Source organism: Ambystoma mexicanum, chromosome 10 (assembly GCF_040938575.1).
Source record: "Ambystoma mexicanum isolate Mex_15411 chromosome 10, UKY_AmexF1_1, whole genome shotgun sequence".
In the NCBI taxonomy this organism is placed as follows: Eukaryota; Metazoa; Chordata; class Amphibia; order Caudata; family Ambystomatidae; genus Ambystoma; species Ambystoma mexicanum.
In genome coordinates this window covers 77,632,975-77,645,705 of record NC_090932.1, presented here as the reverse complement: position 1 = coordinate 77,645,705, position 12,731 = coordinate 77,632,975, and the positions used below count along the sequence as shown (strand labels likewise).

The window sequence follows — 12,731 nt, the reverse complement described above, 5'->3', positions numbered from 1 at the left end:
GGCCAATGGAAAAGAATGGAAAACGGTGGTGAGAGAAACTGTATTGGCCTATAGATTCACTCCACACAGCACCATGGGAGTCTCACCATTTGAATTGAGCAGAGGGAGAAAGGCAAACACAAAATTATTCCCTGGGTGGATGAGTGTGGTAGCTGGCAAGGCTGTGGAATTAGATGGTATGAGGAAGAATATCGTACAAATGCAAATGTCCAATAAAAGACAACATGACAACAGATGTTTTAGACAAGGTAATGAACCGTATGTGGGATGTTTTGTTCGGATTAAAGTTCCTTATCCTTTAAGAGAGAATGGCTGTCATTGGTCTACACCAGTGGAAGTAGTGGACGTTTTCAGTCATGCAGTGAAAACCATGGATGCTAGAGTATGGAACAATGAGAGAGTGATGGTATTAGGAGGAGTTCATGCTGATGACGGCGAATGGAATGTGTCTAGAAATGATATGAGGAGGAGCGATGATAGAAGTGATGGTCTGAGAGAACGTGGAAATGATGATGACAGGCCCAGGGTTGGTTGTAGTCATCAGTCTGTGAGATCATCTTCCTTGGCGAACAGTACAGATATGCATCTGGAGGAATCCAAGAAGAAATCCAGAGGCGGAAGGAACTACAGGCGTCCAAGACATATGATGGACTATGTGGATTACTAATTTCTTTTAATTTCAAACATATTTTCATTAAGGAAAGGGGATGTGTAATTTCTCGTGTCTGCATGAGTTCTGCATATCACGAGAGGCTACACAGGGAATGGAAGAAGGACGGTCAAGGGAACGGAGCCAGCATCCGCGAGGGATAAGAATGATCTCGTGGATAGAACGTGAGGAAAGGACAGTTGGAGAAGACTGAGATGGAGAAGCAACGAAGATATTCATGCCCCCTTTCCCCTTCATTTCTTAATCATATTTAATCTCTTATATACTTAAAGATGCATGAAACTATATAATAAATACTTATCTCTTTACCCTGTGCCCGCCCCTACTTCAGTTCGTTAGTGGTATTAAACCTGTAATGGTCTTAATATATGATATTGCTTCAGACATGAATGTGGAGTAACCAACCAAATTTACCCAATAGAACTAAATTTACAACTTGAAATAAATGAATAGCTGTCATGAATATAAGCCCAGCCGACACGTGTTTTGAGCCAATTCTTTTCTTCAGGGCTGATTCTTGAGTTGTATTCTTCAACTATTGGAGTTATTTGATTCGATGCCCGCTTGGGCAACCAGTGAGATAACTGTGGTCTGGTGGGGAGAGTTGGCACTGGCTGTTAGGCAAGAATGCCACTTCTTTCACTCCAAGACAAGCGTCTGGAACCTCGGACTCTCCGGCCGGTTTGGACTACAATTTCCACCAGGTTTAGCCGGGATAGTCAATGGTGAGGGATCATGGGAGTCGGAGTCCAAAACTCCTGGAGAGCGAAAGGTTGCAGAGCCTGATGCTAAAATATCACGCCACAAATTTCACCCCAGTGGGTGCACATTGCTTTTCTATACAATTCCTTGGATGGGCAGACGTGGGCGTCATTCCGCTGCTACTGAACAAACTGTGACGGGCATCTGTGTGAAGGTCCCTCCTTTGTGCTTTATGTATCTTTACCCATAGATTGTTTTTTTCAATAAACCAAATGAACAGTGATCCATTTTTAAAGGCTGACCTCTCCCCCCTATTAAGGCAGAAAAAATATATTGTCAATGCGTGCTTTCAAGACAACATAGGTCCCTTCCTCAGACAGTCAGCGTAAAACTAAATCAAACCGCCCTTTACAAGGAAGCCGTGAACACAGCATGTTTGCATTGCATTTTACCATTTGTTAGAAGGAAGTATGAGAGTAGCATGCAACTTTTTACATTCAGGGAAGATGGAAAGGCGCTGTATACTATGGGCTTTCGGGAATGGGTTTTAGGAGCGACCGGCATTTCATAACTGTGGGAGAAATGCACATTGAATTTTTGGGGAGAGACTTTTTTCGAATCACAGGCTGCTGTTTCCTCTCTGCAGAGATGTGGAGGTGGCACTATAGAGTTTTTGAAATATGTGTGGAGGTTTCCCTGGTTGTTGTGGACATGTAGCGGACATAGGGACGCACATGCACAGAAAGTCATACACTCCTTCTCCGCACTAAATCTTATATACTGGGGATCAAACCTTTCAATCGGTTTGACTTCACAAGCTCAATATCCTCTCAGCTTTTTAAAGTTCCCGTGGGGAATCAGTCCCCCATAAGATTTGGGCTTTGTGCTCTGTGTTGATGTGGGGGTTCGCCGCGTGCCCCTTTTCTGTTGTGCTGCTGTCCCATTGACCCCTGTTCCCTTCATGCTGTTCTCCCAACCTAGTCCCCCCTTTGTATTTCTCATTCTTTGTCAGGGACCAAGTTGAGGGTACTTGTGGGTGGACGGTGTCCATCCACTTTGGGCAGATGTATTCCCATTTGGGTGTTTTTTGTAACCGGGAACCTAAAAAGGCATCCTGCCCCTTTTTTAGTTTGAGCTATTAGGTGTTGCTTGCGCCACCTATAAGCTGAAACTATTGCATTAGATTACAGATAGGGAGGAATGGCGTATGTGGAGGGACACACAGCTTGTAGGTGTTGTTTGGTTCTTTGCCAACCCATGGAGTGCCCATGGTCATGCTAATCGCAGCACTTGCCCCTCCCCACTCAAAACACATCCTCATGGGAACTCTTTGCGCTCGCTTTAATCAAGTCTTAGCATCAAACTTTGCACTCAAAGAGCCTTGCAGTGTTTTTTTGCTTCTATGTCATTTAATCGACAACCGTTTTTACGACAGGATCTTTTGCCAGGAAACGTTGCTGAACAAACGTTTCAAAATGTTTTAAAATTATTTTGGGGATGTTCCATCCAACAACCTCCTGTCATTTACCTATTTTATTTTTTTATTTCCCAACCCCCCCCAAAAAAACCTAGAAATTTATTTTGGGAAAAAATGCAGCGGCAAAACACCCGTCGTGAATATCGTTGTTGATGAAAGGACGCTCTACCATTTTTTTAAAGCAGTCTTCTGAGAATTAATGACTTAATTAGAGATGTAAACGTTCAACTGGTGTGATATAAATGTCTTACACCATTTGCCAGGTTCTCGCACCTTTTTACAGGTGCCACCATCAATGCCCAGTTACTACCACTACAGCCATGCCTCTCAAGTGCCTTTCCCATGGCTACACAAATGCCCAGACTGTTGGCATTGCCAATGCTTGCATTGAATTACTTGCTTAGTGCGTGGTCAGCTGATACGAATACAGACTAATCAGGTCGATTCTCACTCAGATTCATAGACCACATGGGAGTCCACTCTGCAGGGAGCATTTCAATACAGATGTTTGGGTTTCCATGCTGTGCACCGTTTAGACTTTGTTAGTGATGTCAGTGAGTGATCTCCTCCCTCTGGCTAATTCTCGGCTTGTTGATTATTTATTTTCTGAAAGGCAAAGGCTCATTTGTCCTGTTCACTTTCTTCGATTAGGAAAGGCCAGTTTAATGACATTTGCATATTTCACTTTCTGATATGTTTCTGATATGTTGATTTCCTGTGAGGTCATTACATATTTAAATGAGGACCCCTACATTTGTGGGACCTGTTCCCTGTTCTTTGTGCTTATCCCAGCTGGCTTCATGGCACAGCCCCTGGAATGTGTTCCCTCCATTGTGCTCGTTCCTCCCTTTGCACCACCTTCCCAACCCCTTCCCAGTGAAATGCACAGAAGGGCCACTGCCCAAGCTTCTGTACATTACTGTACCTCTTACAGTAAAGGCATTATCCATTTCGACCCCCAAACAGGGATGAGAATGGACTTTTTAGTTATTCCAAATGTGAATATGTTGATTTTGATATATAGGGCATTTGGTGTTTTTGAAAATCTGCATGTATTACCACTGATGGGGCGGTAGCTTTAATAGGTCGGAGAGCCTATGAGCTAATGGTAATAACTGCATGCGGTAATCAGGGTAAATAATATGCAAGTCCCATAAAGAGGGCCTATGATGGTGTCTACACCTTCCCTCTGGTTTCCAAATGTACTTAACATGTTTTAATATGTTTCCTCGTGTTGGACTATCGCAAAACACAAGAGGCGATGGCTGGAAGGTTTAGAATTAATCTTAATCTCCGGCATTGCTCTGGGCAACCCTTCAGACCATCGTTCTTCACCTGCCAAGCCATTACAAAAGGAGAAAGACCATTTTCTAGGCTATATACCCCAAACACTTTTGAATAGTTCTGTTCTTGTAAAGTGCTTTTATCTGTTTGTCGTGAGTGCGATTTATAGAAGTGCCCCTGTTGACACCGTAGAAAGAGATTGTGGACACTTAGATCCTGATTTATAGAAGTGTTCTATAATGGCGCATTCCTATTGGAAAATGCTCAGTGAATTAGGCCGTTAAACGCTTAGAAGTATTATGCAGACAATTTAGCGCTATACAAAACAAAAGCAAAATAAAAAAATAATAATAATCGCCCACAAGAGTGTGTTAATATCCCATGAACTGCATGCATTTACAATGCATTCTTTAAAAACAGTGCGATTCCTAACAATTGTGCTAAATAAAAATAGTGCTTTGTACAAGAATGCACAGACAGTGCTGCATCACTGGTTCGCACTGTTTAATGTGGATTCGGTGAGTTGTCTGTAAGAGTGCCGAGGGTCATCCCAAAGGTACCCTTTCCCCCCACCTACGCCGAGACCAAATCATTGTTAGACATCCAAATGATGCCATAGGCAGCAGCCTTTTTAATCAGCACACGTGATACGGGTTTTAAAGCTTCGGAAAACCATGCACTAATATATCACTCCCTGTGAGGAATTCGACCATCCACGCGGTGGGTGTGCACTCACCTGGGCTTTTAACATTTTTTATATGAAATTGAATGATGGTAGATCAACCTCTGGAAAATGTGTGGGGCTAATCTGCACACATGTTCCCATGCTCACTGCATGACAGACACATAAACATGTGTACTCTGGGTGGTCAGAGCCTACAGGCACAGTCCTCCCTGTCATATTTAGGTGGGATCTGACAGGCGGAGTACATGATGCATCTCAGAAGGGGGAGGGCCAAAACCTTCCTCCTGCCTTGGCCAGCCTAATTAACTATCAAGGGCTCCATGGATCTGCACTGTCAGTTTGTTTACCCTCTGCAGATGGTGGTGACAATTAACATAATTAACATACTAATGGAGTATACTTCAAACAGGCCCACATGGGGCCTGTCTGCAGAGGCTAAAACAAAGGAGACAGTAAACCCCAACACCCCTTTCATATGCACTATGTCAGCTTGAAGCCAGCTCCCACCCTAAAGTGTCAATGACAGTATCAATGACAGTGAACGGTCATGTCTGGTACATTTGTTTACAGTAGGCAACCACCGCAGGGGGACCCCATTCAGAGGATAGAAGTATGTGATTTGATGGAGACAGAAAGTCTGTTCTCACCACAGCTTCAAGGGAGACCTGCCGCTTTAATCAGGAACCACAGAGAGCTCAATTAACCAGAGAGACCATTTGATCCACAACAGACAAGAAGATGTGTGGGACTTAGTATTACATGTTTTCACCCCTTTACCTTTTCTGTTGCAAAGCACTCTAGGTATGACCTCTTGCATACAGAGGATAGTTGGTGGGGAGCCAGGATTGGTTCATTAACGTAGGCTTACCCTATACCAATCACTGTGACCCATTTTGCTTTAAATGAGGGCTGAGTGCTTCTTTTGGGCAGATCATATGAAGAAGTACCACGAAGAACTCAGCATTGACCCTGGCGGAAGGTACATTCGGGCTTATATCTTCCGCCAGTGAAGGAAGGCCAGGATTTACAAGAGGGAAGCAAGATCCCTCCCCTAAACATCTCCCAGGGAACAGAGGGAGATACTGAATCCAGAGGTCCCTCCAGCAGCTCCAGAACCGGTACCAATGAGCACACAGTGTATACTGCTAGGCTGTGCAGCAAGCTTCCTAGGTTGGTAATGCCAGCGAGTCGCTGAACCAAACCAAGGACAAGACCATTGCCTGCAACACTCTCATCTCTGGGCCATCTGCCTTAAAGGACAACATGAGCTCAGAGAAGAAGCTAGGACGAGTGCATCAACAAGCATCAACCAGCGTCCAACTTAAAGAACATTTTTGAGCCAGTCGAGCCCCCTCGAGCTGCAACTGAATGCACCGCTGACTGTTGTCACGCCGCAGTCACTAACGTCATCCGAGACGCCTCGACCAGTTCTTCAGACCCACCAATCAGCACTGAGACAACGATTCCTGACCATGAGCAGATGTGTAGGCCAGCCTGCAGCTGTCTGTCCAGCCTCGCTTCTCGATCTGCCTGTCGCCTGATAGCCGCAGCTGTCTCCCGTCTTGAACTCTGTCGTAGAAGCTGCAAAGCACCCTGAAACCGACTCGATGCTGTCGAGCACCTAGAACTTCTCCAAGCACAAGGTACATTGTGGTTCTGTCCCTCTGGTCCTTCTCCAAAGGCCCCTAGTGACATTTTACAACCCATTGCTCCCTTTGTGTTGAAACCAAGTATCCTTGAACTACTGCGATTGATTACCTTACCGACTACCCTCCTGTCAGTATACAGAGTGCATCTCTTTTCCTTCTTGAAACTGTCTATTCTCTGCATTCCTTGCATTTGTTGGGTTGGTTGGGTTGTATTTTGTAGTGTGCTAGAATTGTCTGTTGAATAATAAAGTAGATATTTGTATACAACCTTGACTGCACAGTCACTTTTATCGCTGGGTAATAGTTGTATTTTCGCTGTGTTGCAACTACCCAATGATCCATGACCTTGCAGAGATAAGCTTGCAGTTCCGTTCACGTTAACAAAACAGGGCAAGGAGGTTTATAATTTGCTTGTGTTTACAATATGTTTGGATCCCTTCTGGTGTACTAGAGTTGTGGGGCTGATTGATGGTTTAGAAGCCGATATTCACCCGTGGACCACTGGTGCCACGAAAGTTGATCCGTCACACTCCAAATACTTTAATGCACTATTTGAAAGCACTGTACTTGGTGTAAATAAACTATGATAGAGTCTTGCCAATAATGAGGCACTGGAGTAAATGGCCGTAGAATATCCCAGCCAGTTGTGGTCAGCAAATTACTGACAGAAACCTTCCGAAAACCAACTGAGGCAATCTCAACCCTTTTTGCAACTAGTTGTCACCAAAAAACAGTAATAAAAAACATACCAAAGGGTGAATTTGTGAGAGCCCGCAGAAACTGTGGCAACACTAATGACTTTAATGAGGAATGCGATCTATTGAAACACAGATTTCATCAGAAAGGTTACAATAAGAAATATATAGACATGGCACATGCAAAAGTTGATACCATGAATAAGGATGCAACCCTAATACCCAAGAATTTTTATTGATCAGAGGAATTCAACAAAGTCAGCTTCATTACAACATTTTCACATGCCAATTTTGAAATTAGAAACATATTGAACAAATACTGGCATTTGCTCAAACTGGATGATCATCTCAAAGATCATATCAATGAAAAACCTAAACTGATCTTCAAAAAAGCTAAATCCTTGAAAAATATACTCAGCCCATCCCTACTCCCTAATTTGCCAAAACCAAGACCAGAATTATGGTTACCGAAGAAACCCACAGGATTCAGGAAATGTGGATTATGTGGCATGTGGAAATTAGCGCACCATAATACGGAGACTTTTTTCGGATTCAAGAGGAACTACTCTCAGGATTAAAGATACCATTAATTGTCGCAGCAAATACATTGTGCATGCCATAATATGCCCATGTGCACGCGTATATATTGGGAGCACCACAAGAGATCTCAGGTGTAGAATACGTGAGCATATCTATGCTATGAGTAAATCTGATTCAACATTACCACTTGCACAACATTGGCAAACTAATCATCAATTAGATGATAAAACGAATGTGAGGTTCATCGGATTGAGGCAAGCTTCTCTAGGCGAGAGAGGTGGAAATAGAGAGATCCTCCTTCGCCAGGTGGAAGCTCGCACAATTTGCAAATTTAGAGCAAATGAGTTTGGCCTGAATCAAGACCATGAAATGGCGTATTTTCTCTGAGGGATAATACTGTCCCCCTTTTTTAAGAAATGCATTTATTTGTTCCAGCTGATATTCAATCTGCACTAGAATTCTACTTGTTATTCATTGTTCTCGATCAGTATCTATAATATTGAAGTCATTTTGATGCCTTTTGACTTTGCAGAAAAATTGTTTACATAATTCAATTCATATATGTTTTTAATCAGTTTCGGGTATGAACTACAGGATTAGCGTAAACGGTATTGTGTTTAGCCTTGCCCCCATCACCTTTGTCATTTTTATATTCATCAGCCACCTAGCTGCTTCCAGGTATCTGGCAATATACATAGACATCTATTAATATTTGTATGTCTCCTTTTCATCATTTTTGCCGACACCAACCGTTTATAGTATTTCACCTTACATTGATAATCATTTGTAGATTTCAGGTTAAATTCCTATGTTTAATTCAAGTCCTACCTTCTTAACATGCTAAAATTACAGCCCCATGGGGACCCTTTTGATTATTCCAACATTTTTGGATCGACTTTACCTTTATGCAAACTCATAATATGGCGCTTGTCTATTTTTGCCTGACTTTCAAAGCAGGACCTAATGGAAATAGCAATAGGACTAGGGTTGTCAAGACAACCCTTGTAAACTTTGGAGAAGCAGCGTTTTTCGGACACAGACGAAAGGGGATTGAGTACACAGCCTAAGGTAAGCTGCAGCACTTATCCTTTGTGCTTTTAGCGGTCTTTTGATCTTATGTTTCATTATTATGTAATTGAGCGCTCTCTGTCGCAGGGCTGCAATCCGAGCAATGCCCTAGCCGTGTTTGAACTAGAGTAAGCGTATATTTCATACACGTAACTGCGGTGTTGTTGGACGTAGCATTATTTGGTCTACGAGTACATTAAATGAAATGTCTTGCCACGTTCTATTAAAACGCTGGCTAGCGTAAAAGGTATTTCCCCATGCTAGGATAATATCCAGTATCTACACGGATACCTTTTTAGAAATTGTTAAATGAATAAAATCAAGGTTAGTTGAATTTCGGGCATATCACTAATGTACGATTTTCTATTCAGGCACATAGCCTAAATTCACGTGATGGATAAGCATGATTTAAGCCACCATCCTCAATACTATGCAATGTGGGAGACTTTGATATTACTGGACTTTATAAATGATGAGTCCAACGCATTGTAATTACTGTCTAAAATGTGATTTTTTGGCATAAATTTTAATAGGGGGATTTAACCCATGACTTTCTGTTCTACTGAATTGAAGATTTTTGATTTGGAATATAGGTAAGGCCCCCATGGGTACACTTCTATACTAGTTACCTTAAGCAAACATGATACTTTGTTTATATATCAATAGACACTCACCTAGTATGTACTAATGCGTTGTTTATCATTTTTGTACCTTCTTTTGTACTTACCTTGAACTTCCTCCCCTTCACCCCTCCTCATTTCACTGTGACCACTTTCAATTTTTTTCATGGTTTGTTTCTATAATTGTTTCACTGTGCACAAGGATTTCTGATATATGTTTTTCATTGTGAATTTGACTACACATTTACTAGTGTTGTTACCAGCCCTCATTTGAAAAAGACACTGGTGTGTCGAAACACGTGTTATCCGAAAGGGCATTGTAATCAATACATTTCAGCTTCCATATAAATACTGTAGCGCAGTTCCTTAAGTGTGGAGCATTTTTTCTTCAACTGTTTTCTCAAGGGGTAGGGGTCAAAAGCCCCTTTCTGCCCCACATCAACTGCGACACCTTTTTGAATTTTAATAGCTAACCAGGCGCATGGAAACGTTTCATAGTTGGTACAAAACAAAGCCCCACTAGTGTGGAATAATCAGTTGTGGTCTTGCCTAGCATTGTTTCATAGACTTCTCCCTGCAGCCTACTGGATCCCCCAGTTGTTTTGGGGTCTCGTTGTGTGTGTAAGGGCAAAAGTGGAGTAATGACTTACCCGCTGTGTGTAGACGGTGAAGTTATCATACAGGTTCACAATGCATTCTGCTTTCTTCAGAAATTTGCTGTATGAATCCTCGGTCCACCAGTGCAACAGGTTGCCATGACGATCGTACTGACCTCCTGTAGAGAGAGATGGATTATTGTGGATCATGTTAGCAACCTCCCTCCCCACTATTATTGCCAGGCTGGCCGAGAGTATATCCTTCATAATGTTTCAAAACCATCTTGACTCCATCTTGACCCACCCTGGTGGACAGTACACCCATGATATCAAATATTTACCTGGATTTTCATAGTTGCTACAGTCAAAAGTGTAACTTGACGATCTAAACTGGCTCTGCAAAGAACCTTATCTTGTATTACATTGTACACCAGCTTATAGTTGATCATTCTTTTTATATACATATTTATATATAGATTATTTGTATCCAAAGTGCTTTGACAGTCAAAAGTGCTATGATAAAAGAGACCAAGTCAGATTCACCACAAAACAGGGATCATTGTGGGCTGTGTGGAAAAGAAATTGATCTTCAACCCTCACAGAAGCAAAGTGGGCCTTGACCACGAACAGCAGCGGCAGATAACAAAAATAAATAAATAATACAGTCAGCAAAGATTTGAACTTTGTAAATGTGATGATTTGAAATTGACCACACAGTCCAAAAAGATGAATGGGTGCAAGTGAAGAAATTAGGGTGCAAAGGATAAGATAAAGTAGAACAATCCTTTCACACACTGCTGCCTCTCGAATGATGCTCCATCCTACCTCGCCCAGAGGCTCTCCAGACACATGCCGACGAGGCCCCTTTGCACCCAACACCGCCACTGCTTTATTACTCCTGGATTCAACTGTAAAAAAGTGGGTGCCACAAGCTTCCCTGTGGCTGCAGCTACACTTTGTGACAATCTTCCTCTTGCTCTCTGTGCGAGTCAACCTATCGGTTTAGGTCTACTTGATCGAAAATATTTGATCTTTTCCAATTTGACCTAATTTATTTTGGTCCTCGTTTTGGTCAAAAATGGGGGGTGAGACACCACGCAGCCACCACCTCGCCCACCTCAACCTATTCCCTTACCCCTCCCCATATATTTATTTAATTTAAATTGACGGAAATACAATAAAAAAATTGGGTCAGATTGAAAAGGTCAAATGTTTTTCTATCATCTACTCTAATCCGATCCTCTCCACTGTTTAGGAAAAAACTTAAGACATCACAGATCAGGCCCCCACATGGTTGACTTCCTTTGTCCTAGACCGTCCCTTTCAGGTCCAACTGGGGTTCCTTTCTCTCCACCACCTCTCTCTCCACATGTGGTGTTCACCAGGGCTCCAACCTCTCACCCTGGCTTTTCAACGTCTACTTGGCCCATTTGACCCACCTCATCTCTACCTTCTCTTCTAACTTTCAGTGTTAAGTAGACCGTCCCTTTCAGGTCCAACTGGGGTTCCTTTCTCTCCACCACCTCTCTCTCCACATGTGGTGTTCACCAGGGCTCCAACCTCTCACCCTGGCTTTTCAACGTCTACTTGGCCCATTTGACCCACCTCATCTCTACCTTCTCTTCTAACTTTCAGTGTTAAGTAGATGACACTCAGATCTCCTTCAGGCTCCCCTCTGCCTCCTCTCCCACTCTTTCCTGACTGTCTATCAGCGATTCAGGAGTGGTGCGCTCTAAATGATCTCTGTCTAAAAGCGAGTAAAACCGAGAATCTTCTCATTGGGCCCCTTCTCCTGCTTTTCCTCTTTCACTCTGGCCGCCCTCCTTAGGCCCTATTCCTGCGTCTTCCTGTGAGGCAAAATATATTGGGGTCATCTTCGGCTCCACTGTCTCCTTTTTTCCTCACATCACGGACCTCTCCAAGTAGTCCCTGTTCCAGCTACACCTCCAAGGTATTCTTCCTCTTCTCACTTTACCCCAGAAGCTCACCGTCTCCATAGCCCTGGTTCTCTCTAGGCTAGACTACTGCACCAGCCTCTTTCTCAATCTACTTTCCTCTACACTCCGCCCTCTGCAACTAATGCAGAACAGGATTGCAAGACTTGTCCTTGGCCTCAAGCCCAGAGATCGTATCTCTCCAGCCCTGAAATCTCCAAATTGGCTCCCGGTGCCCGCAAGGATCAGGTTCAAGACCCTCTGCATTGTCCACAAGGCCTTCTGGGGCCTGCACTACATCCAACTCTCTCTTCCTAAACACCTTCCTTCTCCAGCCCTTCACTCATCTACCTCCAACTCTCTGATGATCAGACGCTTCTCCAGGCAGAGAATAGGTGGTAGATCTATGTCTTCAGCCGGGGCCTCCCTCTTGAATGGCCTCCCTGCCCCTCTCAAACTCGAGCAGGACCACCTCAGGTTCCGAAAGCAGCTCAAGACCTTCCTTTTCGCTTCTGCTTTCTCTCCTTCTCTCCCTTGCTGACCCACCTGTCTGCTGCACTGACTGGTTGCCTGGCTACCCTCTGAACTCAATTGGCACCGGGCTATTCCACAACCTGTTAGCATCTGCACTGCCTCCGGGCCTACCGTGCACTTAGGGGCTGTATCTGTAACCATACAGTCCCCTTCCTCCCTGCACTCACCCAAAGCCGTCTCCCCTTGCTGCACTTAATCAGAGCTATGCTGCCTTGATGGCACTTCCCCTTTACCCTCCCGCTGGCCCTTCTCTTCCTCTCCCCATGCGCTTGCATGA

The 12,731-nt window shown here is 43.6% G+C and overlaps 1 protein-coding gene across 2 annotated transcripts in view; it reads right to left on the bottom strand.

Moving 5' to 3' along the window:
* ECEL1 (endothelin converting enzyme like 1) overlaps window positions 1-12,731 on the bottom strand; it is a 435,867-nt gene that overhangs the window by 62,107 nt on the left and 361,029 nt on the right. For both annotated transcript variants that reach the window (XM_069617545.1, XM_069617544.1), the window contains exon 14: window positions 10,041-10,165. In XM_069617545.1, coding sequence (XP_069473646.1) covers window positions 10,041-10,165 — 125 coding nt within the window. The remainder of the gene's footprint in view (window positions 1-10,040; window positions 10,166-12,731) is intronic.